This window comes from Callithrix jacchus, chromosome 3 (genome assembly GCF_049354715.1).
Source record: "Callithrix jacchus isolate 240 chromosome 3, calJac240_pri, whole genome shotgun sequence".
NCBI lineage: Eukaryota > Metazoa > Chordata > Mammalia > Primates > Cebidae > Callithrix > Callithrix jacchus.
The window spans coordinates 56,459,898-56,487,569 of record NC_133504.1 but is presented as its reverse complement, the minus strand read 5'-3'; the positions used below and the strand labels follow the sequence as shown (position 1 = coordinate 56,487,569).

The following is a 27,672-nucleotide window of genomic DNA, read 5'->3' as shown; positions in this document are numbered from 1 at the left end:
AAACTACCAATGACATTTTTAACAGAACTAGAAAAAAGTTGATATAAACATATAGACAATCATCAGACATTTATTAACTTTTCTTATACTTACCACTTCGTTACTGAAGGATTAATATTTTAAAATATGATGTCGTCTCTTAAGAAACTTGAGAAATAATCTAATCTTTATTGTGTTATTATTTCCAAAGAATGATTTTCATACTTTTTAAAGAAGCTTTAGAAACATGAAACTCCTAATAATAGATATCCTGTTAAAAAATTTAAAATAATTTTAAAAAGATAATTAAAAAAATTTAAAAATATAATCACATTTGACATATTATTAAATTGTTATTGATTTCTATTTTGTGTGGTATGAAGTATAAAAAGGAAAAAATCCACCATTGTAACATCAAAATATGACTGTTTATGTCCATTTTTACTTAATATGCCATGAATTTACAAAGATGAGGTTAAAATACCATATCTGGTAAAAGAAAAAGTATAATAGAAGAATCCCATTATAATGGCATCAAAAAAGAGAATGGTATGGATCAATTTATTTCTGCATCATATCTGTAGCTATGTATTCTGATGGTGTAGTTTTTTTGCTCAAAGATTCACAACAGTTACATTTTCATTATTCCAGGCACATATTTGTCTTGTTTGACACATTTTCTTTGTTGGATTCTACCTTGCCTGATAGCCAATAGCTTACATTTACTGAGTTCACATTATGTTCTGGGCATGGTTCCAAAGCGTGTAGTACAATATACAAGGTAGAAAAAGCAGAAAGAGGGCAAGTCATGAATGATGGGAAGTTGTGTATGTCCATCTCTCATTCATTTGACAAAGGATTAAAGCAAGCATGTCTTACATAATGTAGACACTAAGGGTAGAGGTGTCGAAGGTGGAGGAAACATTAAGGATTATTTAAATTCTTTGAAGCTTTTATAGATGAAGAAAGCTCAGAGGAGTGTTAGAGCTTGCCCAATATCAGATATGTACTCCCTAGTTCACCAGGACTGAAACCTAGGTGCTTTGATTTTGAATTGTTTCTTCAGCTCCACTAAGGGGATAAGTCAATTATCAATAATATTGTATCTGAAAATGATGCAGAATTTTAAGAATGACTAAAATCCAAGCAATGCTAAAATTTTCTTCATCTGGCAAGACAAACAGTGGTCTGAAATAAAAATCCTGATAAATTTAAATTAAATAATAGAGGGATTTTATTTTTGAAATATTCTAGATAATTTTGAATTTTAGACTAAAATAGTGAATTTTATTATAATTTTAAAACCATTTTGCTACTCTTCCTTGAATTGCACAACTGGGAACAGTAAGGAAAATAGTTTACATAGGCTGAATTTTTCTTACCATGGTAAATAACTTGGAGCTTTAAAAGATGATTGCTTAATTTATAAATGTTCTTTACAACATATAGTTCTGTCATAAGAAAAATTCTGCTTAATAACCATATTTTATAGCCTTTTATGTCACCACTCATTTTTAAATAGTATTTTATAAGTTTATAAAACATTGTATGTTACTAAAGTTATATTTCAAAATCTTACTTTTTCGTATTGTTTTTTTCCAGAAAGTGATGAATGTATACCCACATGTTGGAAAAGAGAAGGTTTATACTGAATACGTATTTGCTTCTTTCGTTTTAAACAGTTTCTCTGGGGAAAAAGAGAAACAACAATCTTCTGTAAAAACCCAGATATTGCTTTGTATTGTGTTTACTGATGGTAGAATTTTTATATATTAGTTTTTGCTAGAGCTCTATTTTCATATTTAAAAATATAAACAAAATATTTAATTCTTACCTTTTTTTTTTCACAAGAATAGAGCAAGGGAGTTGGGATAAAAAACAGTTTTGGTTCCAACATATATTTTCATGAACTCTGTCTTAGAAAACCAGGTTAGTGTTGTACTAACTATATTTCCTCTGTTTTTAAAAATTACAATAACTAAAATAAAATGCTTGGTATTTTTCTATCCATATCTGTCAGACTACAGTATTCTTTCACTTCCCATATTCATTGACTGAATTCTCTATTGAATTACATCTCCTCAATTTCTTCTTAAATATAAAAAGTATGCTATTAAAACAAAGAACCAATTTATAGTCAATGAAAAAGAATCTGGAAAATTTTCTCAAAAATAAAAATAAGAAGGATAACCTATGGCACCACTCCTATTAAAAACAAACATTTGAAGTCTGGGCATGGTGACTCATGCCTTTAATCCCAGCACTTTGGGAGGTTGAGGTGGGAGGAATGCTTGAACTCAGGGGTTTGAGACCAGCTTGGGCAGTATAGTGAGACCCCATCTCTAAACATAAACAAAAATAAAAATAAAACAAACAATAAAAACCCCACAAACAATTGAAATAATTATAATCACTGAGAATTATGTTATATATTTTTATACCTAGAAGATTGAGAAAAATAAATCTAAAATTTATATATATAGTAATTTTTTAATAGCAGTTTTATTAAATGCATTTCTACCCAGTACTAACACATAGGAAAATATTGAGTTTCTCTTTTAACTGTAAAGTAATTTAATGGTCTAGAGTTAATTTAATTTGAAACTAAATTAGCACCAGATAAAGTTGGTTGAGGAGTTGCAGTTTAGCAAATAAGATAATGGCTTTGCAAATAAACCCTTAAAACAACCTGCTGATAAAGCTGAGCTTATTTCATATTGCCGTAAGGGCAATCACTACTTTTATGGAGTCTGAATAGTGCCTGTTCAAGTCTTTTGCCCTTTTTAAAATTGGGTTGTTTATCTGTGGTTGGGTTTTGAAAGTTCCATACATATACTGAATACATGTCCTTTGTTGGATATGGAATTTACAAATATTTTCTTCTAGTCCATGGTGTCTTATCATCCTCTTAATGGTACCTTCTGCAACACAAAAATTTTTACTTTTGATGAGATCCAATTCATCCATTATTAAAAATGGATTATGCTTTTAGTGTCATTTAAACAAAATTTCACCCAGCCCTAGGTCCTGAACATTTTTTCTATATTTTCTTCCAAGAGTTTTATATTTTTGTGTTTAGACAGATGATTTATTTTGAAATAATGTTTGTATAAAGTGTGAGGTTTAGGTTGAAGTATGGTTGAGAGATAGGGCACTAACTGATCCAGCAAACATTTGTGAAAAGATTATTCTTTTTCCACTGAATTTCATATATTTCTTTGCAAAATATCAGTTGGCTATATTTTGTGGGCCTATTTCTGGACTGCTCTGCTCCATGGACCTTTGTGTTTATCCTTTTGCCAATAAAGGCTTGTCTTGTTTACTGTAGCCTTATAGTAAGCTTTAAAAATAAATAATGTGATTTTCCCAACTTTATTCTGCTTTTTAAAAATTATTTTAGTTCATCTACTTCCTTTGTCTTTTCTTAAAAATTCTGGAATCAGCTTTGGTAGAATATATACCAAAAATTCCTGCTGGGATTTTGATTAAAACTGTGTTAAATCCATAGACCAATTTGGGTTACATTCATACCTTTACTAAGTTGAGCTTCCCAATCTATGATTATGGTATGTCTCTCTGTTCCTTTCAATATTAGCATTTTGAGGTGTTCAGCATATAGATAATGTACATATTTTGTTAAATTTATACACACAGAGATATAGAAATACCTTTATATAATATTTTTTAAATATTGTAAATAATTTAAAAATGTTGGTGGCTGGGAGTGGTGGCGCATGCCTGTAATCCCAGCACTTTGGGAGGCCGAGGCAGGCAGGTCACAAGGTTGAGAGATCAAAACCATCCTGGCCAACATGATGAACCCCCATCTCTACTAAAAATACAAAAAATTAGCTGGGTGTGGTGGCCCACACCTGTAGACCTAGCTACTTGGGAGGCTGAGTTCAAGAGAATTGCTTGAACTAGGGAGGCGGAGGTTGCAGTGAGCCAAGATTGCGCCACTGCCCTCCAGCCTGGTGACAGAGGGAGACTCTGTCTCGAAAAAAAAAAAAGTTGTTGAGATGGTTTGTTTCTGTGTCCCCACCCAAATTTCATGTCAAATTGTAATTCCCACATTTCTGAGGAGAGAACTTGTGAGAGGAAACTGGATCATGGGGATGAATTTCGCTCATGCTGTTTTCATGATAGTGAGTGAGTTCTCATGAGAGCTAATGGTTTTATGTGTGTCAATTCCCTGCTGGCTTTCTCTCTCCTGCTGCCATGTAAGATGTGCCTTGCTTCCCCTTCACCTGCCATGACTGTAAGTTTCCTGAGGCCTCCCAGCTATGCAGAACTGTGAGTTAATTAAGCCTCTTTTCTTTATAAATTACCTAGTCTCTTTATAGCAGTGTGAAAATGGACTAATACATTTGGTTTTCAACTTTTCATTGCTATTTTGCTGAAAAATGATGGATTTTTATAGACCTTGTATCTTGCAACTTTGTTCAAGCTCATTTATCAGTTCTAGGATTGTGTGTGTGTGTGTGTGTGTGTGTGTGTGTATTCTTTGTGATTTTCTACGTAGACAATCATCGCATTTGCTTGTCAATTCATGTGCCTTTATTTTTCTCTTTATTGCACTTGTTTGAATTTCCAGTAAAATATTGAATAGGAGTGGTGAGGACAGACTTGGTTACTTTTTTTCTTAATCTTAAAGTGAAAGCGTCCAGTTTTCAACAATGAAGCATGAAGTTGGCTATGGGATTTCTCTAGATGCTCTTTAACATGTCAGAGAAGTTTCTTTCTGTTCCTAATTGGCTGGGAATTTTTATTATAAATGAATTGTGAATTTTGTGAAATGATTTTTCTGCATCAGTTGATATTAACATGTGGCTTTTCTTCTTTAGAATCTTAGATTGGTGGGTTACACTGTATGGTTTTCAAACATTAAACCAGTTTTGTATTCATAGGATAAATATCAATTAGTATGGTGTATTTTTCTTTTTACATACTAGTGGATTCAATTTACTATTAATTGGAAGATTTTTCTATCTTATGTACTTGGAGGTATTTGTTCTTGGTTTTCTTTTTTGCTCTGTTTTTGTCTGGTTTTCATGTCAGGGTAATGCTGGCCTCATGAAAAGAATTGGGATGGACCCTTTCTTCTTCTATTTTGGAGAAGATATTACATACAATTGGTATTATTTCTTCTCCATTTAGTAGAGTACACCTTTAAACCCTTTGGATGTGGAAATTTCTTTTTCAGGATTTAAAAATAATAATTCAATTTCTTTAGTAGATATAGGACTATTCAGGTTGCCTATTTTATCTTGGATGAATTTTGATAGTTTACAATTTTTGATGGATTTTATTTTTATTCATTAATTTATTTTGATACAGAGTCTCATTCTATTGCCAGGCTGGAGTGCAGTGGCTCAGCTCACTGCAATCTCTGTTTCCTGGGTTCAAGAGATTCTCCTGCCTCAGCTCCCAAATAGATGGGACTACAAGTGTGCACCACCACACCCAGCTAATTTTTTTTAAAATTTTATTTTTAGTAGAGACGAGGTTTCACCATTTTGGCCCAGATGGTCTTGATCTTTTGACCTCGTGATCTGCCTGCCTCGGCCTCTCAAAGTGCTGGAATTACAGGCATAAGCCACCACTCCTGGCCTATGGATTTCATTTTAAAGTTGCACATTTTACATGCATGAAAGTGCTTGTAGTATTCCCTTATTATCCTTTTAGTATCTGTGGAGTGTGTTGTGGTACTCCCACTTTGTTTCTAATATTGATAACCTGTATTTTTTGTCACTCTTATTAGAAACTTAGCAGTTTTCTTGCTCTTTTAAAAAAAATCACCTTTTGGTTTTATTGGTTTTCTTGTTTGTTTTTATGCTTTTAATTTTGCTGTTTTATTATTATTTTCTTCCTTCTCTTTCTTGGCCTTTTATTTTGTCCTTGTTTTTCTAGTTTGTTAACACAGAAGTAGAGATTATGAATGTGAGATCTTCTCTTCTAAGATATAGATTTAAGTCTATAAGCTTTCTCTCTAACCAGGGCTTTAGCTGCATTCTAAAAATGTTGAAACATTGTATTTTCATCCATTTCAAAGAGCTAATTTCCTTTGAAACTTATTTCTTCACCTAGGGCTTATTCAGAAGTGTGTTGTTTTATTACTAAGTGCTTGAGATTTTTCAGTTGTCTTTATGTTGTTGATTTCTAATTGGATTCTATTGTGGCATAAGAACATACATTAAAAAAATTATTTCAATATAAATTTGTTAAGCTTTGTTTTATGATCCAAGATGTGGCTATTTTGGTTAATGTTGTATCTGTTTTTTTAAGAGAATGTATTTTCTACTGTTATTGGATGTAGTGGTTTTTAAATGTCAATAAAATCCAATTGGCAGATGGTGTTCAGTTCTTTTATCTCCTTGCTGGTTTCCTGCCTATCAGTTCTGTGATGACTGAGAGAGAGGATGGTTGAAATCTCCAACTGTAATTGTAGATAAATTGATTTTTTCTTTTAGTTCTGTCAGTTTTTGCTTCATGTATTTCAAGACTCTGTTGTCTCTTGGTAATTTCATCCTTTATTATATAGAATATCTTTCTTGATCTCTAGACTGGTTTCTCTTTTTTTTGCTTTTAAGTCTATTCTGATATTAATATAGCTCCTACAAGCTGGGCATTATGGCTCAAGCCTGTAATCCCAACACTTTTGGAGACTGAGGTGGGCAGATGGCTTGAGCCTGGGAGTTTGAGACCAGCCTGGGCAACATGGCAGAAGCCCATCTCTACATAAAATACAAAAATTAGCTGGGTTTAATGAGATGTACCTGTAGCTCCAGTTACTGGGGAGCCTGAGGTGGGAGGATCACCTGAGCCCAGGAAAGTGTTGGGGCTGTAGTGAGCTTTGATTGTACTACTGCAATCCAGCCTGACATATAGAATGAGACTGTAATTAAATAAATAAATAAACAAAATACAGCTACTACTGCAAATTTCCATTGATTTGTGTTTGTATCATATATTTTTTTCATCTACAGGTTTTAACCTATCTGTAATATTTGAACTGAGTATTGACTTAAGTAGTTGCATTACTAAGAAAATCTACTCTCATGAACTCTTAATGGTGTATTTTCATCATTTGTATTTAATATAAGTATTGGCATATTTGAATTTATGTCTACATTTTTTTTCTATTTGTTCACTCTGTTTTTGTCCCTGTGTTTCTACTGTTCACTACATTTTTGTGGTCTCTCATTATTTCATTTTGTGATATAGCTAGCCTAAAGTTAGAACCTGTACAATGCCATTTTATAAAGAGACAAAACTGTTTCCATTCTCCTCACAATGACTGCTAACCTTGGCTTCTGTAAACTGCTAATTTACCTTGCAAAATGCAAAGAGAGGTAAAGCTGCATACCTTCTCTTATCTGTAACTGCCAGAATTGCTGGCCTCTGTTTACCGGTACTGACCAGAGTAAGCACCCCCAGATAACTCCATCCGGGCACCAAGCAACTAAAAAAAAATCTGTGGAGCCCACACCTGCCCAAATAATGTACAAACTAATGTTTATCTTGACCTCTGTAAACCACTTAAGTGGCAATCGGAGTGACAAAAGTCCCCTGGCCCTTGGAATGTCTGGAGCCCCCTCACCCTCCTCTCTGCACAGAAGGTGATTTACAGCCCCGAAATGTCTGAAGACTTTCATTCCCATCTCTTCCCTTCACCCCCACTCCCAAGGTGGTTTTGCGGGTATAAAAAGGTCTTGTCATCCTTCTTACGGGGCCATGGGTTGGAGAGACGTGAGTCCTCCGTGGTCGCCGGCAATAAACCCTGGAATTTGGCATACTTTTGTCTTCATGTTGACTTTCTGTGCTTGGTCTGATACAACAATTTAATCGATGGAAAGATCAAAATTTGGGATATTAGAAATTTTAAAATTTGATGCATTTATCAGATTTGGTTTGGTAGACAAATTTTAGGTAATTACATCAGATAGATAATATTTCTTCTAAATGATTTGGTATTCTTAAAGTAAATAAATACTCAAAAGATCTTCTCCTGTGTCACACAGCTTTACCTGAAAAATGTCATCCAAGAGTCAATCTGTGGGTTTATCTTTGTAGAATATTAAAAAAAAACGTACAAAGTGAGTTAAATCCTCAGATCTAAACAGCTTTCCTATGGGAAAAACATAATTCGATATAATTAATTCATATATAGTTGTTTATTTCTTTAACATGGGAAAAAAGCAAAAACTAAAATTTAGGTATGTCCCATTCCTTAGAAATAAAGATTAAAGCACTACTGAAGTTGGACAATGATAAAATAAACACTCTATCTACTTAAGGATTACTACTTATGAAAGAGAATATAAGCAGGTTTAGAATAGTCAATACTTTTAGGAAATCAATTGTGATAACAAATGAAGATCAATTATATCTAAATCAAGTGAAAGATAAGTACATAGAATGAAATATGTAGGCACTGTAATCTTTTACTTAATTTTGTACAAACTGTGTTTTTTACCTGATTTTTGTAGCACTTTATCAATCTACTACATTTTTCATTTTTAGTAATTAATTTTATTAAATTACTCTTATTTCAATATTTGAGCATTATTTTAACAGGATATTACTTTTCTTTTATAGTTACAATTCTTAAAGATTTACTATATAATTTAAAGTATTAGTCCATTAAGTCTAATAATTTTTTTTCTAATATACTACACCTTCAATTTTAAAATGAAGTTGAAGGGATAAGATTCAGGTATATAGTCACTTCAAAGTAAATAATGTAAAATACATCTAATGATTTGATAAGTATGAAAGTAGGATGTAAGCACGCTTCATCCTTCACTAGGACTTGAGAGTTTATATGGGTCATTTAATAAAATGTATAATTGTATTTTAATTTTTGGCACTGATTTATATAGTAACCAAAGCAAGTAATTTAATGATGAAAATGGCTGATTCAATTCCTAACCTGCTGTCACCATGCTATAAAATTCTAGTTGGCAAGCTCATACTTTTAGCAAATAACGAATAACTGAATTGCTATTATGATAACTAAAAGCAAAACTTTTGTTAAGTTTAAGCTTGAATAAGATTTGGCATCCCATAAACAGTGGTCCTTGTTCAATGTGATCTTGTCATTAGAATGTAAGTATTCTCTATGTGTCTCCTACTTGACTTTGCTGAGAAAGATACATTTTTTTGAGAATTTTAAATTTTCAGAGTAATCCATCACCAAGATTATTTCCTCTTCAAGCTTTTCATTGGGTATTATTATTAACTATAATTTTCCTTCTTATTTTAATCAAGGCTGAAGAAAAACCTTTGGGCTCTTAAAATTTTACAGAAAACATGAAAAACGAAAGTCATCAAGTGAGTATATGAAAAACAGATGGACCTCACTAGCAATCCCAGAAATGCTTTACTCAGAATGGCAAATGTTTACATAGATAAAACCAAATGTTGTCAAGCACATTGGAAGCACAAACTTTTATGCACTGCTTGTGAGAGCATAAACCATACAGCCAATCTGTAAAGCCACTGGCAGTACTTAGAGCTATGTGAATTTTCAGTGGTCCACTCCAGGTGTCATTTCATTTTTTTGTGGTGCAAAAAATTGGAAGCAATTAAAGTCTGCCACGCAGGAAATAGATAGGCAAATGTGAGTGATAAGTGATAAGTCATCACTTCTTTCAAAGTCTTGGTGACTGGTCACTGTGCATCCATTATTTAGTTCACTTGTAGACAGCAAAACGTGTGGTTATCTTGCCTTACCTTCTGGTGATAAACAAAAGTAGGTAATTAAGGAAGGATTTAATAAAAGTAGGTAATTAAAGGAAGGAACTGACTGACAGATGAAAGCATAGAAAGTGAATGCTGGAAGTGAATTTAGATACGACTGTAAGACAACTGATCATGGGACCATTGGCATAAAAATTTAAAAGCAGGTTACAGTTTTATATGAATGATCGCTCAGTTATGGGCAAAATAGGTAGTCCTCAGTTCGCACAATTCCAAATGTATATGGAATTTACATTTGGTCACTTTCAGTGACCATCATTATGCAGTACTTATGGAGCAGTAAAAAACCGATAAACTAAATGAACATAAAACAACATGCTGATAGCTTAGAAATCAAGTTTTGAGGACAAAAAAGTAAGGAATATGAATATACAAATATGAGAAACACCAAATATTTTCAATGGATATTGTATATATGTGTACTTTGAACCTATGAGAATGAACAGTATATTGAAGAGTGGCAGGAAGTGGGCATAGGAATTGGGACTAAAAGGAAAGAATAAATAAGGAAGAGCTCCTGCAGGAATCAATAATGTCATGCACTGTAGAAAACTTGATCCAACAAAGTAGATCTACTGCTTACCTATGAATCCAAGCATTGAAAACTCAATAAAACACCAATCATTTGAACTAATACTATGTACAAAATCTGTTATTTTTGTAAAGTACATCTCTTTTGCTATGATATCATCTTCTAGCTGAAAAAAAACCAAAAAGACATTAGTACCTTCGACGCTTCCATTAAGCAAGCTATATTAGCTTGAAAATAAGAGATACAATAGAATACACTGAAAAAAATGTTTTTAATAAAGTAACAATTTTATTTTGATTTCAGTTAATTGGAGGTATTCACAGTTAGTTGATTTCCCTTTTTTTTTTTTGAGACAGGGTCTCACTCTGTTACCCAGGTTGGAGTGCAGTGGTGTGACTGCAGGCATGTGCCACCATGTCTGGATAATTTTTATGTTATTGGTAGAGATGGGGTTTCATCATGCTGCCCAGGCTGGTTTCAAACTCCTGGGCAACATGGTGGACTCAAGTGATCCTCCTGTGTGGCCTCCCAACTTCTGGGCTCAAGTGAGCCTCCCACCGTGACCTCCCAAAGTGCCAAGATTACAGGCATGAGACACCACACCCTGCCCCATGTTTGATTCTCAGATTAACCAGACAAGAGATTATCTGTTTCTTTCCTGAATACTAAACATTCAATCTAGATCCCTCTATGAAATAGTCTCCTTATCCAAATCCACTTTCATCCTCACAAATACTTCAGTTTCTAGTTTAAGACTGTCTTGGTCCATTTGAGCTGTTATAACAAAATACTATAGGCTGGGTAGTTTATAAACAACATTTGTATTTCACAGTCCTGGAGCCTGGGATGGCCAAGAACAAGGTGCTAGTAGGTGTGTGTCTGCCAAGGGCCTATTCCTCAGAGATGATGGCTTCCACTGTGTCTTCACACAGTAAAAGGGGCTAGCTAGCTCTCTGAGGTCTCTTTTATAAGGGCACTAATCCCATTCATGAGGGTCTGCCTGCATACTCTAATTGCCTCCCACAGGCCCCACCTCCAAATACTATCACCTTGGGGATAAGAATTTTAACATATTGATTTTGGGAGAGAGGCCAGGAGCCTTGGCTCACGCCTGTAGTCCCATCCCTTTGGAATGCTGAGGCAGACAGATTGCTTGAGTCCAGGAGTTCAAGAACAGCCTGGGCAACACGGCCAAACCCTGCCTCTACAAAAACTACAAAAAATTAGTTGGGTGTGGTGGTGTGCACCTGTCCCAGCTACTTGAGGCTTCGGTGAACTGTGATCATGCCACTGCACTCTAACCTGGATGACAGAGCAAGACATTGTCTCAAAAAAAAAAAAAAAAAAAAAAAAAAAAAACCAAAAAACAAGAACAAAATTTGGGGAGGCTCTGGGAAGGATGCAACCATTCAGACCATAGCTAAGACGAACTAGCTTAATGCTTGTGATGAAAGGTGCTGTGTTCTATCTCCAGATATTGTGGCTGACAAACTGGTTCCCAGCAAAGAGAAGACAAAAAGAAACTGGGTACTCTCATCCACAGCTCCACAACTAGCTGGTTAGAATAATGATGTAAGCCTAAAAATATCCGCCACAAGAGAGAGGGGGCAATGGAAATGAGATTTCTTTTTTATTTTATATATATTATGCATAACTATAGATTAAGAGGGCCTCATAAGTAATTAAGAAAAACATGACAGTCCTCAGGCACACTACGAGGACACAGAATAGAACTGTGGTTTTTCAAATTGAGAAGAGTACACTGGCTGGATCTTGTGTTTCCAGGACATTGCCCCTAACTGGGAATCAAAAGAGACCTTTCTTTATTCCAGTAAAAGAGAAGACCTTGCTTTAGGCCTTTTCTAACTTTCTCTCTAGTCTACAACTCTCTTTTGCAAATTCTTCTCACAAGTGCATATTGTCTATGTAGTGAGTTCAAATTGCTATTGCTATTTAGAAACATAACATTATTATTTAACAATGTGCAGGGATTTAGAGGGTACAAACTACATATAATTGATTCACTTTTACAAATGCAGTGAGGCACTGAGAACTGTGTTACTCATAAAGCATGAGTAAATGTAGGGTAGCAATGGTAAGTGTATATAATGCCTGACAAATGCTCAAAATGCATTTGCTTAATCTAATAAAATTGTAAGCCAGGAAATCAATGTAGGCACTATAATTTTTTTTTGAGATTTTCTTTTCAGTCTGATTGAGGTAACTATAATTTTCTCTGTAACTCAGCAAGAATATTCATATATAATCAATTTTAAACTTCCTTTGGCATTTGAATACAGCAAGTATTTTCAATTTTCTGAGTGGAGGAACACAATGAAGAAATGAAATTACAAAAGGAAAGGAGGGACTAATATTTTCAAAAATTATATTTATCTATAGATATAATTGGTGTATACTATATACAGATGTACATATATACACACACATGCATACATACATGCACACACATACACACCCCAATTTCCTACCTGTGAATAATACTTGGCCTTTGGTTGAGCATACAGCATCAAAATGCAAAAATCCAATACTTGTTTGATTCGCCAACTAAAGGTAAGCAGTAAGATCTGTTAATATTTGTCATTATTATTTAATTTTTATTTATAAGCATACTTTAGTAATCAAAAAACTCATTTGCAGTTTACTAACAGAGTACTAGTTACATTAAGTAAAATTGAATATGCTTATACTAAAAAGTTTTCCATCTTTATTCAATGGACAGTGTTGGCCATTGCTAAACTAGAATAAGTATAACCCATTTGTTTACATTTTGTTCTAGATAAGTTTTGATCTAGACAATAGTGTTAATATTCTTTCTGATTTTAGGTTTTGTTCAAATGAAAGTATAAAGAAACTTTATTCTTTTTTTTCAATGTCTCTTCTAACAGCTTATTGATTCTATCATCCAAGAGTTTTCTCCACAATTCTTAGGGTTAACTATCTGCTACAGAGCATAAATATTTCTTTTTAGGGGTCTTTAAACCATTTCCCCTAAGTCTTATCTCTTGGTTTACTTGGAAGGGAAAGGTTGCTTTTTCTGTTTTTATTTTGAAAGCAGTCTCCACAAGCCTCTGGAACTCTTCATGGTCCTCTTGAAGAAACCCAGTGTAACTCCCTTCACAAGCTGACTCTATGTTTGGCCTCTGATGAAATATGTGAGCACACATTGCCTTAACTCTCCCAATCCTAGGTAATGGAGAAATTATATGAATTGCTACTCTCCAGCTGTTTTTTTTGAGCCCAAATTTGAGGCAATTTGAACTCTAGGGAGTGAAATATTTTTAATAATAACTGAAGAGAATTAAAGAGAGAATTATAGAAAAAATTGTGGATAGAAGACAGGACTAACGTGCAGCTCCTGCTTGGCGAGGGAGAACAGTGCCTGGAGACTCACTTTTGCTCCAAGAAACACTACAGAAACATACCAGGAAAACCTAAAGAATTCATAGACCCTTTGAAAGAACCAGTTTGCCACTGCAAACTCCATGAGACAGACCAAAAACTGAGAGTTCTCAAAGTATAAGGGGCAGTATTTGGCCTCGATACACACGTCCCCACTGGAGAACCTGAGAATCCAAATCACAGGAGAAGGATTTAACCTTACCTACAGTGGAAATGAATTTAGGGAGCCAAGTGAAATATAAAAGTAGAAGAAGCAGCAGGAAGAGCCCCAGAGGCACTCCTGGTCCCCAGCTCAAGCCCAGGGAAGCCATTACCGGCCTTATCTCAGAGTTCTTTGGGGAAGGGAAAGCAGCCAGTGAAACTGGGGAGGGGCCACAGGATAAGGGAAGCTCCTAGCTAAACTTTGTAATAATTTTGACTGAGCACGAATTTTCTTGAGCAGAATCTGGGAGCAGGGTAAATGGGAAGTGCAGATAGGAGCACAGACGCCACTGCTGAAGGTGCAAGCAGGCAGGCAGGGTTGAGGCCTGAGAGCCCTGCTCACTTTTGCAGTTAGGAGGCTTGTAGCCTGGGGCAAGAGCTCAGCCCTGCTCATGAGGCTGCCTGGATATAAACTCACCCAAAGAAACTTTATTCTCATACTAAGCTAGCTAGATACCAGGCCAGGTCCTGAATATATAAAGAGAAGTACCCAAAACCATTCTTGCCCTTCCACATCTCATAACCTCATATGAAAAAAGAAATTAATAAAATTACAATTAGATAAGTGCTATATGAAGATATCAACAATGGTGACTGTCTTATGGTAAGCTTGCAAAGGTGTGGAAAGCGTGAAAGAGCATGCCACTTAGTTTTAGAGCACAGAGAGCTGACAGAAAGAAATTGATAATCACAAGGTTGGCAGAGGCCAGATCATGAAGGATCTTTTATGATATGTGGGAAACTTTGGACTTGATCTAATATGAGAAAATATTCTTCTGGGTACAGCATGAAGAATGGATTGGAAGAGAGGTTAGGTCAGGCTAGGATTAAGAACTCTGTAATGGTGAAGGTCTGAACTAAATCCAAGCCAGTGGAAGGAGAATGAGAGGAATGTTGTGTAGAGAGATTTTAAAACAAACAATGACAGAGATATAAAATGCTGAAGGAAAAACAAGGATCCAGGATGATTCCCAGCTTTGTGATTCTAAAAACTGGGCATAATGTGGACCACTAATTAAAGCAAAGTAAAATGCTTAAGACTCCTAGATTCTAACAAAACATTAATAATTTTAAAACAAAGGAAGGCTAATTGGTTTCCTGAAATAAGGCCTTTTTCTGATTTCTGGCATGTCTTTTTCTTTATTAAGTTTTGAGGGGCCAAATTATTACATTTCCCATAATACCTGCCACAGTATTACCCCAAATTATAATCCTTTGTATGTGTATAGAGCTTTTAATTTTTAAAAGATTCTTTTATAAATATATTTTGTTCTCATAATGACTCTTCCAATTATGCAATATAGACTTCATTATACAGACTAGAAAGTTGGGGAAGCTAAGGAAAAAAACATGAAATTACCTGCTTATGATGACCAGCAAACAGAAGAGCTGGGACTAGAATCCAGCTGTAATGATTTATAATCCTAGACTCTCCCCCTCCTCATTATGCCTTTGCTAATTATTGTCTATAAATGTGAACATAGACCATCAGTGGTGTGCTGGTAAATATTTAACAACTGACTTGGGAATGAAGGGATGGGTATTCTGCTTTGTAACTTTTGCCCATTTCCATGGTGTAAATACTCCTACTGTGGCTCATGCTATGAACTCGATGTTACTATACACAGAGTTGGGAAGTGATGCATATAGTTGAATCTTGCAAGCCAGTAGAAGCCAGCTTCAAAACACCACTGAGTATGAAATAGTTTCTAGTACCAGCTGATTCTAAAACTTTATCAGATGAAGTTAGTTATTTAAGGTTACTATTTTCTAATATGACATACCTGGCTAATTTTTGTGAGTACTCAGCTAAGTGTTTGGTATTTAACATGGTTGAATATAAAAAGGCAGGTATTGAAATGACCTCTAAGGATCCAGACCTCACTTGCCTTTTGAATCTATAAATATAAGTAAATGCAGACTTATAATTGAATATTTAATTTTCCAGAATAACATAAATATTTAAAAATAATTTTCTTGTGCATAGCCACATAATATTTGACTTGAATTATTTTGCATGTTGATACATGATACCTGCATCATAAAACTAGCCAAAGTGTGTTTTTAATAAATTAATAACAGACATATTAAAATACACAATATAAAATTAGTTTCTTATAAAAATTACAGGTACTTTGTCATTTTTAAAGTTTACAGCAAGATGTCTACTCTAACATTTGAAATAGTGAAACTTTTGGGTTGTGATAACACAGTGACTGCAAGACAGCAAGAACATTAGATCATTTTTAAATGCATAAGTTTGAATTTAATAAGAGTCCTACTAAATAGCAGTGTAGCTCCTGAAACTAGATTACCACAGCAAGCAAGGATTTAGTCAGATCTTTGTCCACAACTCACTGGAGAACTAGGTATACTCTTGAGCATCTTTTTAAAAAAAATGTTATTGTTGATAGACCAACAAGGATATCACTATAGCACATAAAATACAATTCATAAAAATTCCAATATAAATCTTGTACCGTAAGGTAAAGGGTGGGAAACCAAGCAGAAAATTTTAAATGGTCTTCCTTCAGAGATAATATGATTTTAAATGAGATTTGAATTTAGGCATTAGATTATTTATTAAAATGTTAAAGGTGCAAGGAAATGTTTATACTACATAAAAAATTTAAAAGATTACAGTTTTATATGCATACTTTCCATCATGTGCAAAATAGGCAGTCCTTGCTTTGTACAATTCTGAACGTATAAATTTCAGTTACTGTGTTTTAGTTAAATAGCACCGGTTTCCCCCAGCAACACTGTAGTCATGATATATTAATTGTGAATAATTTTGTAAAGTACAAACTTCACTGCTAGCTCTTCAGTGCACAAATCACTATATAAATAGCAGATACACATTTGGTGACTGGTCACTGTGCATTTTACTTAGTTATTTACTTGCTGACAGTAAAACATGTGGTTGTCTTGCCTTGCCTCCTGGTGATAAGCCTACATAATATTTTTTAAAAGTAGGTAATCAAAAGAGGGAATTGGCTGACAGATAAAAATGCAGAAAGTGAATGCTGGAAGTGAATTTGGATGTGCTATAAGACAGCTGATCGTGGGAATGTTGACACCTCTATTGTTTGAGAAGCTCTCAGAGAGGCAACAAAGGGAACTTAGTGAAGGTGAACTTAAATGACAAGAAAAATGGTTGTGGTGAAATTACATCACACAGAAAATGATGCTGCTGAAAAACTTCACATTAGAGGAACTCTCAGAAATACTTTATGACATTGAAGACACAAATGATAAAATGCTGAAACTGACCTAAATTTAGAAAGGAGTATAACAATTTACTGAAGCATAGAAAAGACATTTACTCAGTGTTTTAAGTTCTATGATAAGAAAAAGGCAAGCACCATTTAAACTACTCTTGATACATTTTCTAAAAGAAATCAAACACTTTAATACTCAATAATTTTAGACTTTTAAATTACAGTGTAATAAATTAGCTTAACAATATTTTTATTTTTCTATGTATTTATAGTTGACAGAGAGTAATGTTTTAACACATGTTTAAAGGCATGGAAAGAACAATTGTGACATTTTCCCATTGTTTGTTTATATTGCCTTGCATGGTTTCAACTTGCACAATTATTTTATATGGCCCCATGTTATCCTGCAAATCAGGATTGCCTGAGTATGTATAAACACACACAAACACACATGAAAGAAAGCTCATGTTTTATAATTAGGGTGCGTATCATGAGAATGGAGCTGGAGTAGGATATCATGCTATAAAGAATATGGGTTTTAGACCTAGAAAAGTCTCCGTGCCACTTTTGCTTCTTTTACTTCCTAACTTTGAGCAAGTAATTTACTTTCTCTGATCTTTAATTTCCTCATCTGTAAAACTGGGAACTTAAAAACTTTTGGGGCAAAGAACTGTTCAAAATACATGCTGGAATTCTTCACAGCCTCTATACATTAGTAGAAAGGTTTTTGGTCATTTGTTTTGGTGGGTTTGTAAGTGGAAGAGTGAAGGGAATGAAAGTCTTACTGGCTGCCCTCTGATTTTATGATATATCAAATGAAAATATTTTTTAAAAACGAATTCTAATATATTCCTTGAGGAACAGAAAATACTAGTATGGGAAACAAATGGAGAGTCTGGTTGTTCGCTTTCTGGTAAAAGTAACATAATATCTAAATTTTTAAGTGAATTTCTGTAACTTTAAACTATAAGATCTTGTGCAGCAATTTATAATAGTAGAGGTAAATGGAAATAACATCATGTTGCAGCATACTCAATCATCAAAAAGTTTAGATTACAGAGATACACAAATTTTGTTCTCTAGAAAATTCCATCTAAAGTCCAAAAAGCACCAAAGTTAAGTTATAACAATTTCTATTTTGATGATATAATTAACCATTAGTGATAGAAAGAGTCCAGTCTTGGTTTTATTCAATCTGTTTTAAGCAAGATACTTGAAATTTTGTGCATTGACACCTTTCTAAGACTCCCTAAAACTTTTCTAGCTTGTTAGATTGTTTATATACAGCATCAAAAACCTTGACTTAATCATATGGGAACTGCTAGTTTCCAATGACTGGAGAAAATAATATAACTCTAGGTTGTTGCCATTAAAAATGAGTGATTTTACCTTACAGTTATATAATAGTCGAAATCTTACAACTCTATAGTTTTACATAAAGTACATAGTTGTATACAGTCTTATATAAGGTTATATACAAACATAGATGGGTCCTTTAAAAATTATATAGTCTGAATTTAGGACTAATCCAAATAGAGAATAATCTCTCATTTATCATAATGGGAAGACCTAGGAAAAGGGTTTTCTGCATATTCTACTTTCATAAAAAGTAATTTTATTCTAACTCTTTTTTTTTTTGAGACTAAGTTTCGCCCTTGTTGCCAAGGGCCACTGCAACCTCTGCTTTCCAATTTCAAGCGATTCTCCTGCCTCAGCCTCCCAAGTAACTGGAATTATAGGCACTCCCCACCATGCCCGGCTAATTTTTGTATTTTTAGTAGAGATAGGGTTTCACCATGTTGGCCAGGCTGGTCTCCTACTTCTGACTCTGCCCACATTGGCCTCCCAAAGTGCTGGGATTAGAGGCCTGAGCCACTGGGCCTGGCCTTTTTTCCAACTTTTTATTTTGCATTGGTAACAACAATACAATTGTAATTACATAATCAATATAAATATCACCACTAGAATCACTTTTTGAATCACCTGACATAGTTTTCCAGTATCCTTGATTTTCAATTCCAACTACAGTACAGCAGTTTCTAAAACCAGTGACATTATCTCCAAAAATTTTGTAGCAAATCAGAAGTATTCTTATACATTAGGCAATGTTTTCATTGGAGATCTTTACAAGTAATCACATACTCTAAGTGATTTTCAACAGGCTTACAATGATGCAGTGATATCCCCAGGAATCATTTTATACCTTGACCTTCTTTTAAATTGATTCTATAAGAATACCAAACTAACATAGATTGAGGTCAGTTGGGGATAATTTTTCTTCTCCAAGTAGTAGTTTATTATTCAGACTAAAGCAACCAAGAAAGCATCCTTGACTATGAAAAGATTTTTAAGGATTCAAATTTTTAAGGTAACTTTTTCTCCTGGGGAGACTTTTAGGAAAAAAACTAGATGTATATGATGTTTCTTTATTTAATCCCTCTCCCTCCACATAAATCACCTATTTCAAGCCTTCACTACCCTAAGTTCCTTCACTGCCAACGAATCCCTCCTTTTCAACATAGGGACCTATCTCCTTCACAGAGAAAAGAGAAATCTTTAGAAAAGGAATTTTAAGGTGATTTCACTGTCTTTCCCCCAACAAATTAATTTTTCTACTCTTTCATCTGCTGTCATCTCCTCTTTGGTCTCGGGCCTGTCTAAAGCTCCCTGCACCTGAGTCTCCTCTCCAGTCCCCTCTCCTCCATTGCCTTGCTTCATCAGTCTCTCTATACTACAGCACAAGTAAAAACTCCAGGTGCGGCTGGGCGCGGTGGCTCAAGCCTGTAATCCCAGCCTTTCGGAGCCTGAGGCAGTCGGATCACGAGATCAAGAGATTGAGACCATCCTGGCCAACATGGTGAAACCCTGTCTCTACTAAAAATGCAAAAATTAGCTGGGTGTGGTGGCATGCACCGGTAGTCCCAGCTACTCAGGAGGCTGAGGTAGGAGAATTGTTTTAATCTGGGAGGCAGAGGTTGCAGTGAGCTGAGATTGTGCCACTGTACTCCAGCCTGGCACCTGGCGACAGAGTGAGACTCTTGTCTCAAAAACAAAACCAAAACCAAAAGAATTCCAGGTGCTTCCACTTCAAAACCTCCCCAATAGGATTTGTCTCCCTCAAGACAGTGTGCTTTGACTTTTCTTCCTATCAGTTGAGCTTACTCAGAATAGTCTATATCCAATTCTTTAAATACATATTATAAAAATTACTAAACATCCACAAAAATAGAAATATAATGAACCCCAAATCAGTTTCCTTCAATAAGCATTAATTTTCTGTCACATTTGTTTCATCTGTGCAGCTGCCCTTTTTTTGCTTAAGCATTAAAATATATATATATATATTGCACTTTAGGTTCTGGGATACATATGCAAAACATGCAGGATTGTTGCATAGGTACACACATGGCAATGTGGTTTGGTGCCTCCATCCCCCCGTCACCTATATCTGGCATTTCTCCCCATGTTATCCCTCCCTGATCTCCCCACCGCCCCCCCACATTCCCACCCCTATCCCCCACAACAGACCCCAGTGTGTGATGTTCCCCTCCCTGTGTCCATGTGTTCTCACTGTTCAACACCCATCTATGAGTGAGAACATATGGTGTTTGATTTTCTGTTCTTGTGTCAGTTTGCTGAGAATGATGGTTTCCAGATTCATCCATGTCCCTACAAAGGACACAAACACATCGTTTTTTATGGCTGCATAGTATTCCATAGTGTATACGTGCCACATTTTCCTTGTCCGGTCTTATCATTGATGGGCATTTGGGTTGGTTTCAGGTCTTTGCTATTGTAAACAGTGCCACAATGAACATATGTGTGCATGTGTCTTTGTAATAGAACAATTTCTAATCCTTTGGATATATACCCAGTAATGGGATTGCTGGGTCAAATGGAATTTCTATTTCTAGGTCCTTAAGGAATCGCCACACTGTCTTCCACAATGGTTGAACTAATTTACACTCCCACCAACAGTGTAAAAGTGTTCATTTTAAAACAAGTGCTGGATATCATTTTGCCCTTACATTCTTCAGTGTGAATATTAAAAATGACACTTATTTAGATAACCACAATGCCACTATTCACACTTTGCAAAACTATAAATGATTATTTAACATCACATAATACTTAGTCAATTTTCAAATTGTCCCCAATAGGCTAAAAGGTGCCTATTGTGGGGGAGCATGCACTCACACAGGTGCCCAAATAAGGTCACTCATTGTAACTGATTATCCCTTATTTCTTTTCAAAATTTATCATCTAGACAAGTGACCTTCATTTTCCTTTTTTTCATTTCATTTCCCACCCCCATTCCAGTTTTTAAAGAATCTGGATCAGTTTTCTACAGAATGTCCCACATCTTGATTGTTTTGCCCCAGATCTCGTCCTTTATTTGCTGTGTATCCTGTAAACTGGAATTCAGCTCCTAAGGCTTGATTGCATTCAGGGGTTTGTTTTGTTTTATTTTGTTTAAGTTGAAAGAATAACTCTATAGTTTTTTACTTGGCATCATTTTCGTCGCTGTACTTTCAGCGACCGACCGCGAGCTGCTGGAGGTGCGGTGGGGCCCCCGGGCCCTGGCTTTTCTCACCTCACACTGCACACTGCACCCCTCCGCTCTGCTGTGCGTCCTGTCCTGCCGGGCGCCCTTGTTGGCGGGATACCGGTTGGCCTCTGCCTGCGGGCAGCAGCAAGTGACCAGAGACTGGAAGGCAGTAGAAACCCAGGATGCTCCTCCTCTTTCGGCTCCCGCGGGGGCGGAGGTTCCAGCTGCGGAGGACGCCCACCTCCAGAGCCTCAGATCCCCGGGTTTAACGCTCTCTCCTTCACGCTGCTCTGTCCTCTTTCTTCTCCCTTCTGTGCTCTCAGTCATCTGAAACTTGTTTTGATCATTTCTTTGTGTGAAATTCCCTGTTTCCTCTATTTAAAACGACCAGGAGTTTTCCTTTGCGGACAGTGACCCGCATACCTTCCTCACAGAGTTCCCCTTACCCTCTCACTAAATGACGGGCTTCAAAACTGATTCTCCAGTTCCATTCAATCCACACTTATTAGCTGGAATCGTTTTGACTAGAGCAACCAACTGCCTCAGCCACTAGAGCTATTTGGTGAGGAAAAATAAAACAAAGCAAAACACTTCACTGGCTAAACAAAACAGGAGCCGGATTCAGCCCGAAGGCCACCTTTGCAGCCCTCGTCTGCAGCGCAGCGGGCACATGCCTTAGCATGGCACATAGGCCCTTCGTGAAGTCATCAGTGCATGCCTTGTCTCCCACCGGTCCTTCCGCCTTAGCTCCAAATACCCATTTCCAAAACAGACTTACATTTTCAAAAGTCTAGCATGCTCCTTCTTTGATCTGTCTGTCTTCCCCAGCAATTCTGTTTGTCAGGCATGACCTTTTCCCGTCTGCCTGAAGAATGTCTACTTATCCCTTCAGATTCTGCCCAATTATTACCTTCCTAAGAAAGTCTTTCTTGATATTTGCATGTAGAGTTAAATACTTAAATACTTCTTCGGAGAGCGTCATCCTGGAGACAACAGAAGTCAGCGTCTGTTTCAGGTAACTATAATTTCCTCTGTTAACAGTGGAAATACCCAGTGCAAAAGAAACTGCAGACACAGGTGTATGAAATCATAATTCCAAACCACAGAGAAAAACATAGTTTAACATTCATTCTATGCTTATATCTATGTTTGGGTTAGTCTTATGGTAATAAAATGAGTGTTTGAGAGTGTATTACAAAAATAATCCAAACTATGTTAATTTTTATCAGATATTTCATTTTCTTTTTAAGGAAATTTGCAGTGGATTGTTAGTAAAAGCACTAAATAGACTCCAAGATGTTCTCATGTTAAAACATTTTGGTGTAGCGAAAATAAAACTAACCACTTTCCACTTACTATAGCTTCATCTAACTGGGTATAAAATGTCACATATTGGAGAATCTCTTCTTACCCTAATGAGACATTGGAACCCAAAAGAGGAAAAAATTATTATCAAATATTTTCATCTGTGAAAAATATGTTAAGTAATTTCTAAATGATTTGATGGAGTGAATCCATGCCCCTAAGTAACTTTTGTTGCTCAAGAATGGCTGGAGCACTAGGGCTCCAAGAGGTACACATCTTGGCTCTACGGGTACGGTCAAGATGGAGGGTACCAATCTTAACTATACTAGTACCTGGCTGTATGGGCTTAGGCAAGATACACAACCTCTCCAGCCTTATGTCTCCATCTTTAAGATAGGGATAAGGACTTCTAGAATGGCTAAGTGAGAAACCCAGAAAATCATCTTTCTAGAAAGCAGTAAGAAAACTGAAAAAAAAAAAAAAAAAAAAAAGGCCAGAACAGTAATTTCAGGGCTCAGATAAACTGAGAAGCATTTATTTAAGAAAAGCTTTGGAACTTTGGAGGGAAGAGCAGGAATCAGTGTTTCCATGAGTGCTATTGAGTTTGAACATATTTTCACACGTTTGTTGGCTTTTTTCTTTTTTTGTTGAGATGGAGTCTTACTCTGTCACCAAGGCTGGAGTGCAATGGCACAATCTCAGCTCACTGCAACCTCCACCTCCTGGGTTCAGGCTATTCTCCTGCCTCAGCCTCCCGAATAGCTGGGATTACAGGCATGCACCACCATGCCTGGCTAACTTTTGCATTTTTAGTAGAGACAGAGTTTCACCATATTGGTCGGGCTGGTCTCAAATTCTTGACCTCAAGTGATCCGCTCACCTCAGCCTCCCAAAGTGCTGGGATTACAGGCATGAACCACTGTGCCCAGCTGCTTACTGGCTTTTGGATATTGTTTTGTAAAAGCCTTCTATAAGCTTTTGCCCATTTCTCTAATGAATTTTCTGCATTTTTCTTACTGATTTTATTGATGCTCTTTATATATTCTGAATATGAGCCCCTCATCAGTTATGTGTGTTATTAAATATCATCTCCCACTCTTGGTTCTCAGTTCTTTTTTCAAGATTTTGCCCCTTGATAAAGGGAAATTCTTAATTTTAATGTAGTGCAATTTGTAAACCATTTTCTTTATTGTTTGGGTTTTCTGGGTCTTGTTGAGAAATTTTTGCTTATTTTCAGGTCATAAAGACATTCTCTTGTGTTATTTTCTAGATGGTTTATTGTTTGCCTTTCATATTTAGAGCTGCAATCCACCTGGAATTGATTTTTATGGATAGGGTGAGGCAGGAATCAAGTTTCAAGCTGAAAGATACAGTATAAAGGCAATTCCTCGAATGGCTTCCTATGCCTTACAATGCATTTACAAGAGTTTAAAAGGCCCTTACTGAGCTGGTCCTGATATATCCCTTTGTTTCAAATACCCACGCTTTTCAAATTGACCAAATACTACTCTCACCTCGAAGCCTTTGCATACGCCATTCTTTTTGCCTAGAACAATCTTCTTCCTCTAGTTTCCTTTGATAATTCTACTTATTCCTCAGGGTTCAACTAAATATTAGTCATTCCGATCGCAAATTGATACTTAACCCTTTCTAACTAGGTCGATTTCACCAGCTACACAGTCTTACCTTATCTTTCATAATACTCATCACCCCTTCTGTTGTTACTCATTCCTTTCTAGAATGTCGGTTTGGTAATAGCAGGGACACCTTCACGTGTGCTTACATTATAAATCCAGCACTAATATAAAGACTGACGCATGGTGCTGATAATACGTTGGGGATGGATGGATAAATAAATGGTCAGGCCCCTTCATTATTTGGCCTGTGTCCATGGTCTTGCTACTAATACCCTCCAGCCCCCATTGTGCATGGCAAGATATACATCCTTTCTAGGCTTTCTTGCTGTCAGACTTTTGCACATTTTTTTGCCTCTATCTTGACAACTATCCTCTACTTTCCACTGTCCACCACCTACCTTTTTCCTACTTAGTCTATTCCCGTTGTTCTACCCTTCATGTTACTCATATGACACTTCTTCCAGAAAGCATAGCATAGAATTTTGGCTCCATCCTGGTATTTTCCTTATCACAGCACCAGTCACTTTCTATTATAATTATCTTATCATAACTTTCTATTATAATTACCTTATCATTTGTCTCTATGAAGGTGGGGTCTATGTTATGATTACCCCATATCCCAGGGCCTAAGAAGTGCCCCATAACAGAATAGAAGCTTATTAAATGAGGAGACATGGAGGAATTCACAGAGAAGTTGTCATTTAATCTGAAAAGTCATATTGGATAAGGGAGTCACATTACAAATCAGTTATGGTTTGCCAAAGGGGTATGTTCATTATAGGCAGTGATTAGCACATGCAGAATGTATGAAGCTTGTCCTATCTGTTCTCAAAGAGCTTGGCCTATCAGTGAGAACTGCAAGTGATTTGTGGTTGCTGGAAAGGAGAGGCATGGCAGAGACCGAGATTTGAAAGATTTAGCCTTTTGTGTATATACACTGCCAAGGGGCTAACTTCACCTTATGTGCACTGAGGGTCTGCTGATGAATTTCAAGCAGGAGTCAAGTATGATCAGTGATGAATTTTACTAACATATCTTCGAGGAAAGTATGAAAAATGGATTAACTTTAGCGATACTAAAATCATGAGAGAAATTATAAATATATTTCCATAAACCAGGCAAAAAATGATGAGGGGACTCAACAAAATATAGTTATAGAGGGACTACAGAAAGCAGAAATTATCTGAGACTTATTCATAATACAGAATAAACAAAACTGATGATGGATTCCCCAGTAGGCCTTGTCACCAGCTTCAATCCTCTTACATATGTTTCATGTGTTAAGATTTTTTCAGTTGCCTGGAACAGAATCTTCCTTAAATCACTTCTGGTAATTGAGAAAAGCCACCAAAAAGGCCTCAAAAAATAAATATATTATGATTGGAGATCAGGAGATAGTTGGGGAATTAGAAAATTATTCTGGATTTAACGCAGCTCTGACAACTGGGTTATCTCAATCCTCCAATCCCCTACACAAGGAGGTCTGTTGCTCCTCCCAACCACCAACATGTCTCTCCCTCCTTCTTTCACTCTGTGTCATGGGCTTCTACTTATATTTGTTGATGCTTATGCAAGGCTATGCTTATTCTTGTTATCTAAGATCTGAGAGTTGCTATGCATTGTTTTTCTTACATGTGTCTTTCAAGTTCTCCTCCTCCTACAAACTATAGCTTTTGTCTAGCATGCACGTTCTCATATATTCACACACATGTATGCATGTATATGTGTATACAGGTAAAGAGTTTTCTAAGTATGAACTCAAAAATTTTCTTAATGTCTCTAAGCCTCAGTTTTCTCAGGTGTAAAATAGAGATGACAATAATAGGCCACACTGCATTGGATTGTGAAGATTAAATGAGATAATGTAAGAAAACAGAACTCAGTAAGTGGAGCACAGTCAGAATGTAATAGATAAACGATGTCATCAGAGGCATGTGACACAAAACAATACTACTTATTCCCAGGGAACCGCCAAGAGCAGAGGTCAGCAAACTTTTTTTTTAAAGTAAAGGGACAGATAGCATTTTTGGTTGTTGGGTTACACCACCTCTGTTGCAACTACTCAACTCTGCCATTGGAGCACAAAAGCAGACACAGACAACAAGTAAATGAATAAGCATAACTATGTCTCAACAAAACCACATGTTAAAACATGGAGCCCATGGGCCTGGCCTGGAGTGACTCACTCACTGGACTGAGTGAGGTTTATGGGAATGCCAGGTATCCTGAGACTTAGCTTAATATTCCTGCTTTAAACTACAAAGCGTCTTCTTGTCTTATATAACTGGTGAACCTGAACTCCTTTGTCAAGACTTACCTCAAACATCACCTGTTCTATAAAACCATTGCTGACCTTGGTCTCCAGAAAGACTGGGAAATAGGAAAGTAACCAGTTAAGATTAGATTCGCCAAAACCAAGGAGAAAAGAGTTGCCAAACATTTGGCATATGCTTAATGTATATTTGACTTATATTGCTTATTTTCAAAGCATTTGTTTAACACCAAATTTGAATTCAGGTCACCAAATGTTTAGAGAACAATTATTTTCTGCCAGATAGTATACTGAATTCTGGGAATCCAAATTAATGCCAGATAGGTTGGTAGTTTGCATATCAATCTATGACATTAATGGATTACATCTTAAACCTTACAGGTATGTCCCCAAAGATCAAAATATCTGTATTTAATTTTCCTATTCTAAGTTTTCTTACCACCAGTTTTTCCGTTGCTGATGATTACGTTAGGATAAATTCTGCCTTCTTTCCTTAGTTGTGGAAAAAAGAACTTAAAGTCTTCAAATGTATTAGATACTGTTTCACTTTTATTTAATATGTCTGCTTTCTGCACAACTGAAAGAAAAAAAATAATGCTTCTGAGTATATGACTATAGGGATTTTTCTCTCTCTGGAATAATTTTTAAGGGGTATTAATAAACTCATAGATTAATTTAGCATTCAACATATAAAAATACTCTAAAATGTGAATAATCAAAACAATAATGTTAAAAATATAGCTCAGCTATTATTGAATGATATTTATTCATAAAGTAATATTTAATTTAAGCTT

The 27,672-nt window shown here is 35.8% G+C and overlaps 1 protein-coding gene across 1 annotated transcript in view; it reads right to left on the bottom strand.

The window, feature by feature from the left end:
* Positions 1–27,672, bottom strand: part of MGAT4D (MGAT4 family member D) — a 63,176-nt gene that overhangs the window by 17,898 nt on the left and 17,606 nt on the right. Inside the window, 6 exon segments of the mRNA XM_078366067.1 lie at positions 8,007–8,107; positions 10,325–10,439; positions 12,763–12,838; positions 15,679–15,815; positions 22,575–22,729; positions 27,318–27,455. Of these exon segments, the coding sequence (XP_078222193.1) occupies positions 8,007–8,107; positions 10,325–10,439; positions 12,763–12,838; positions 15,679–15,815; positions 22,575–22,729; positions 27,318–27,455 (722 nt within the window).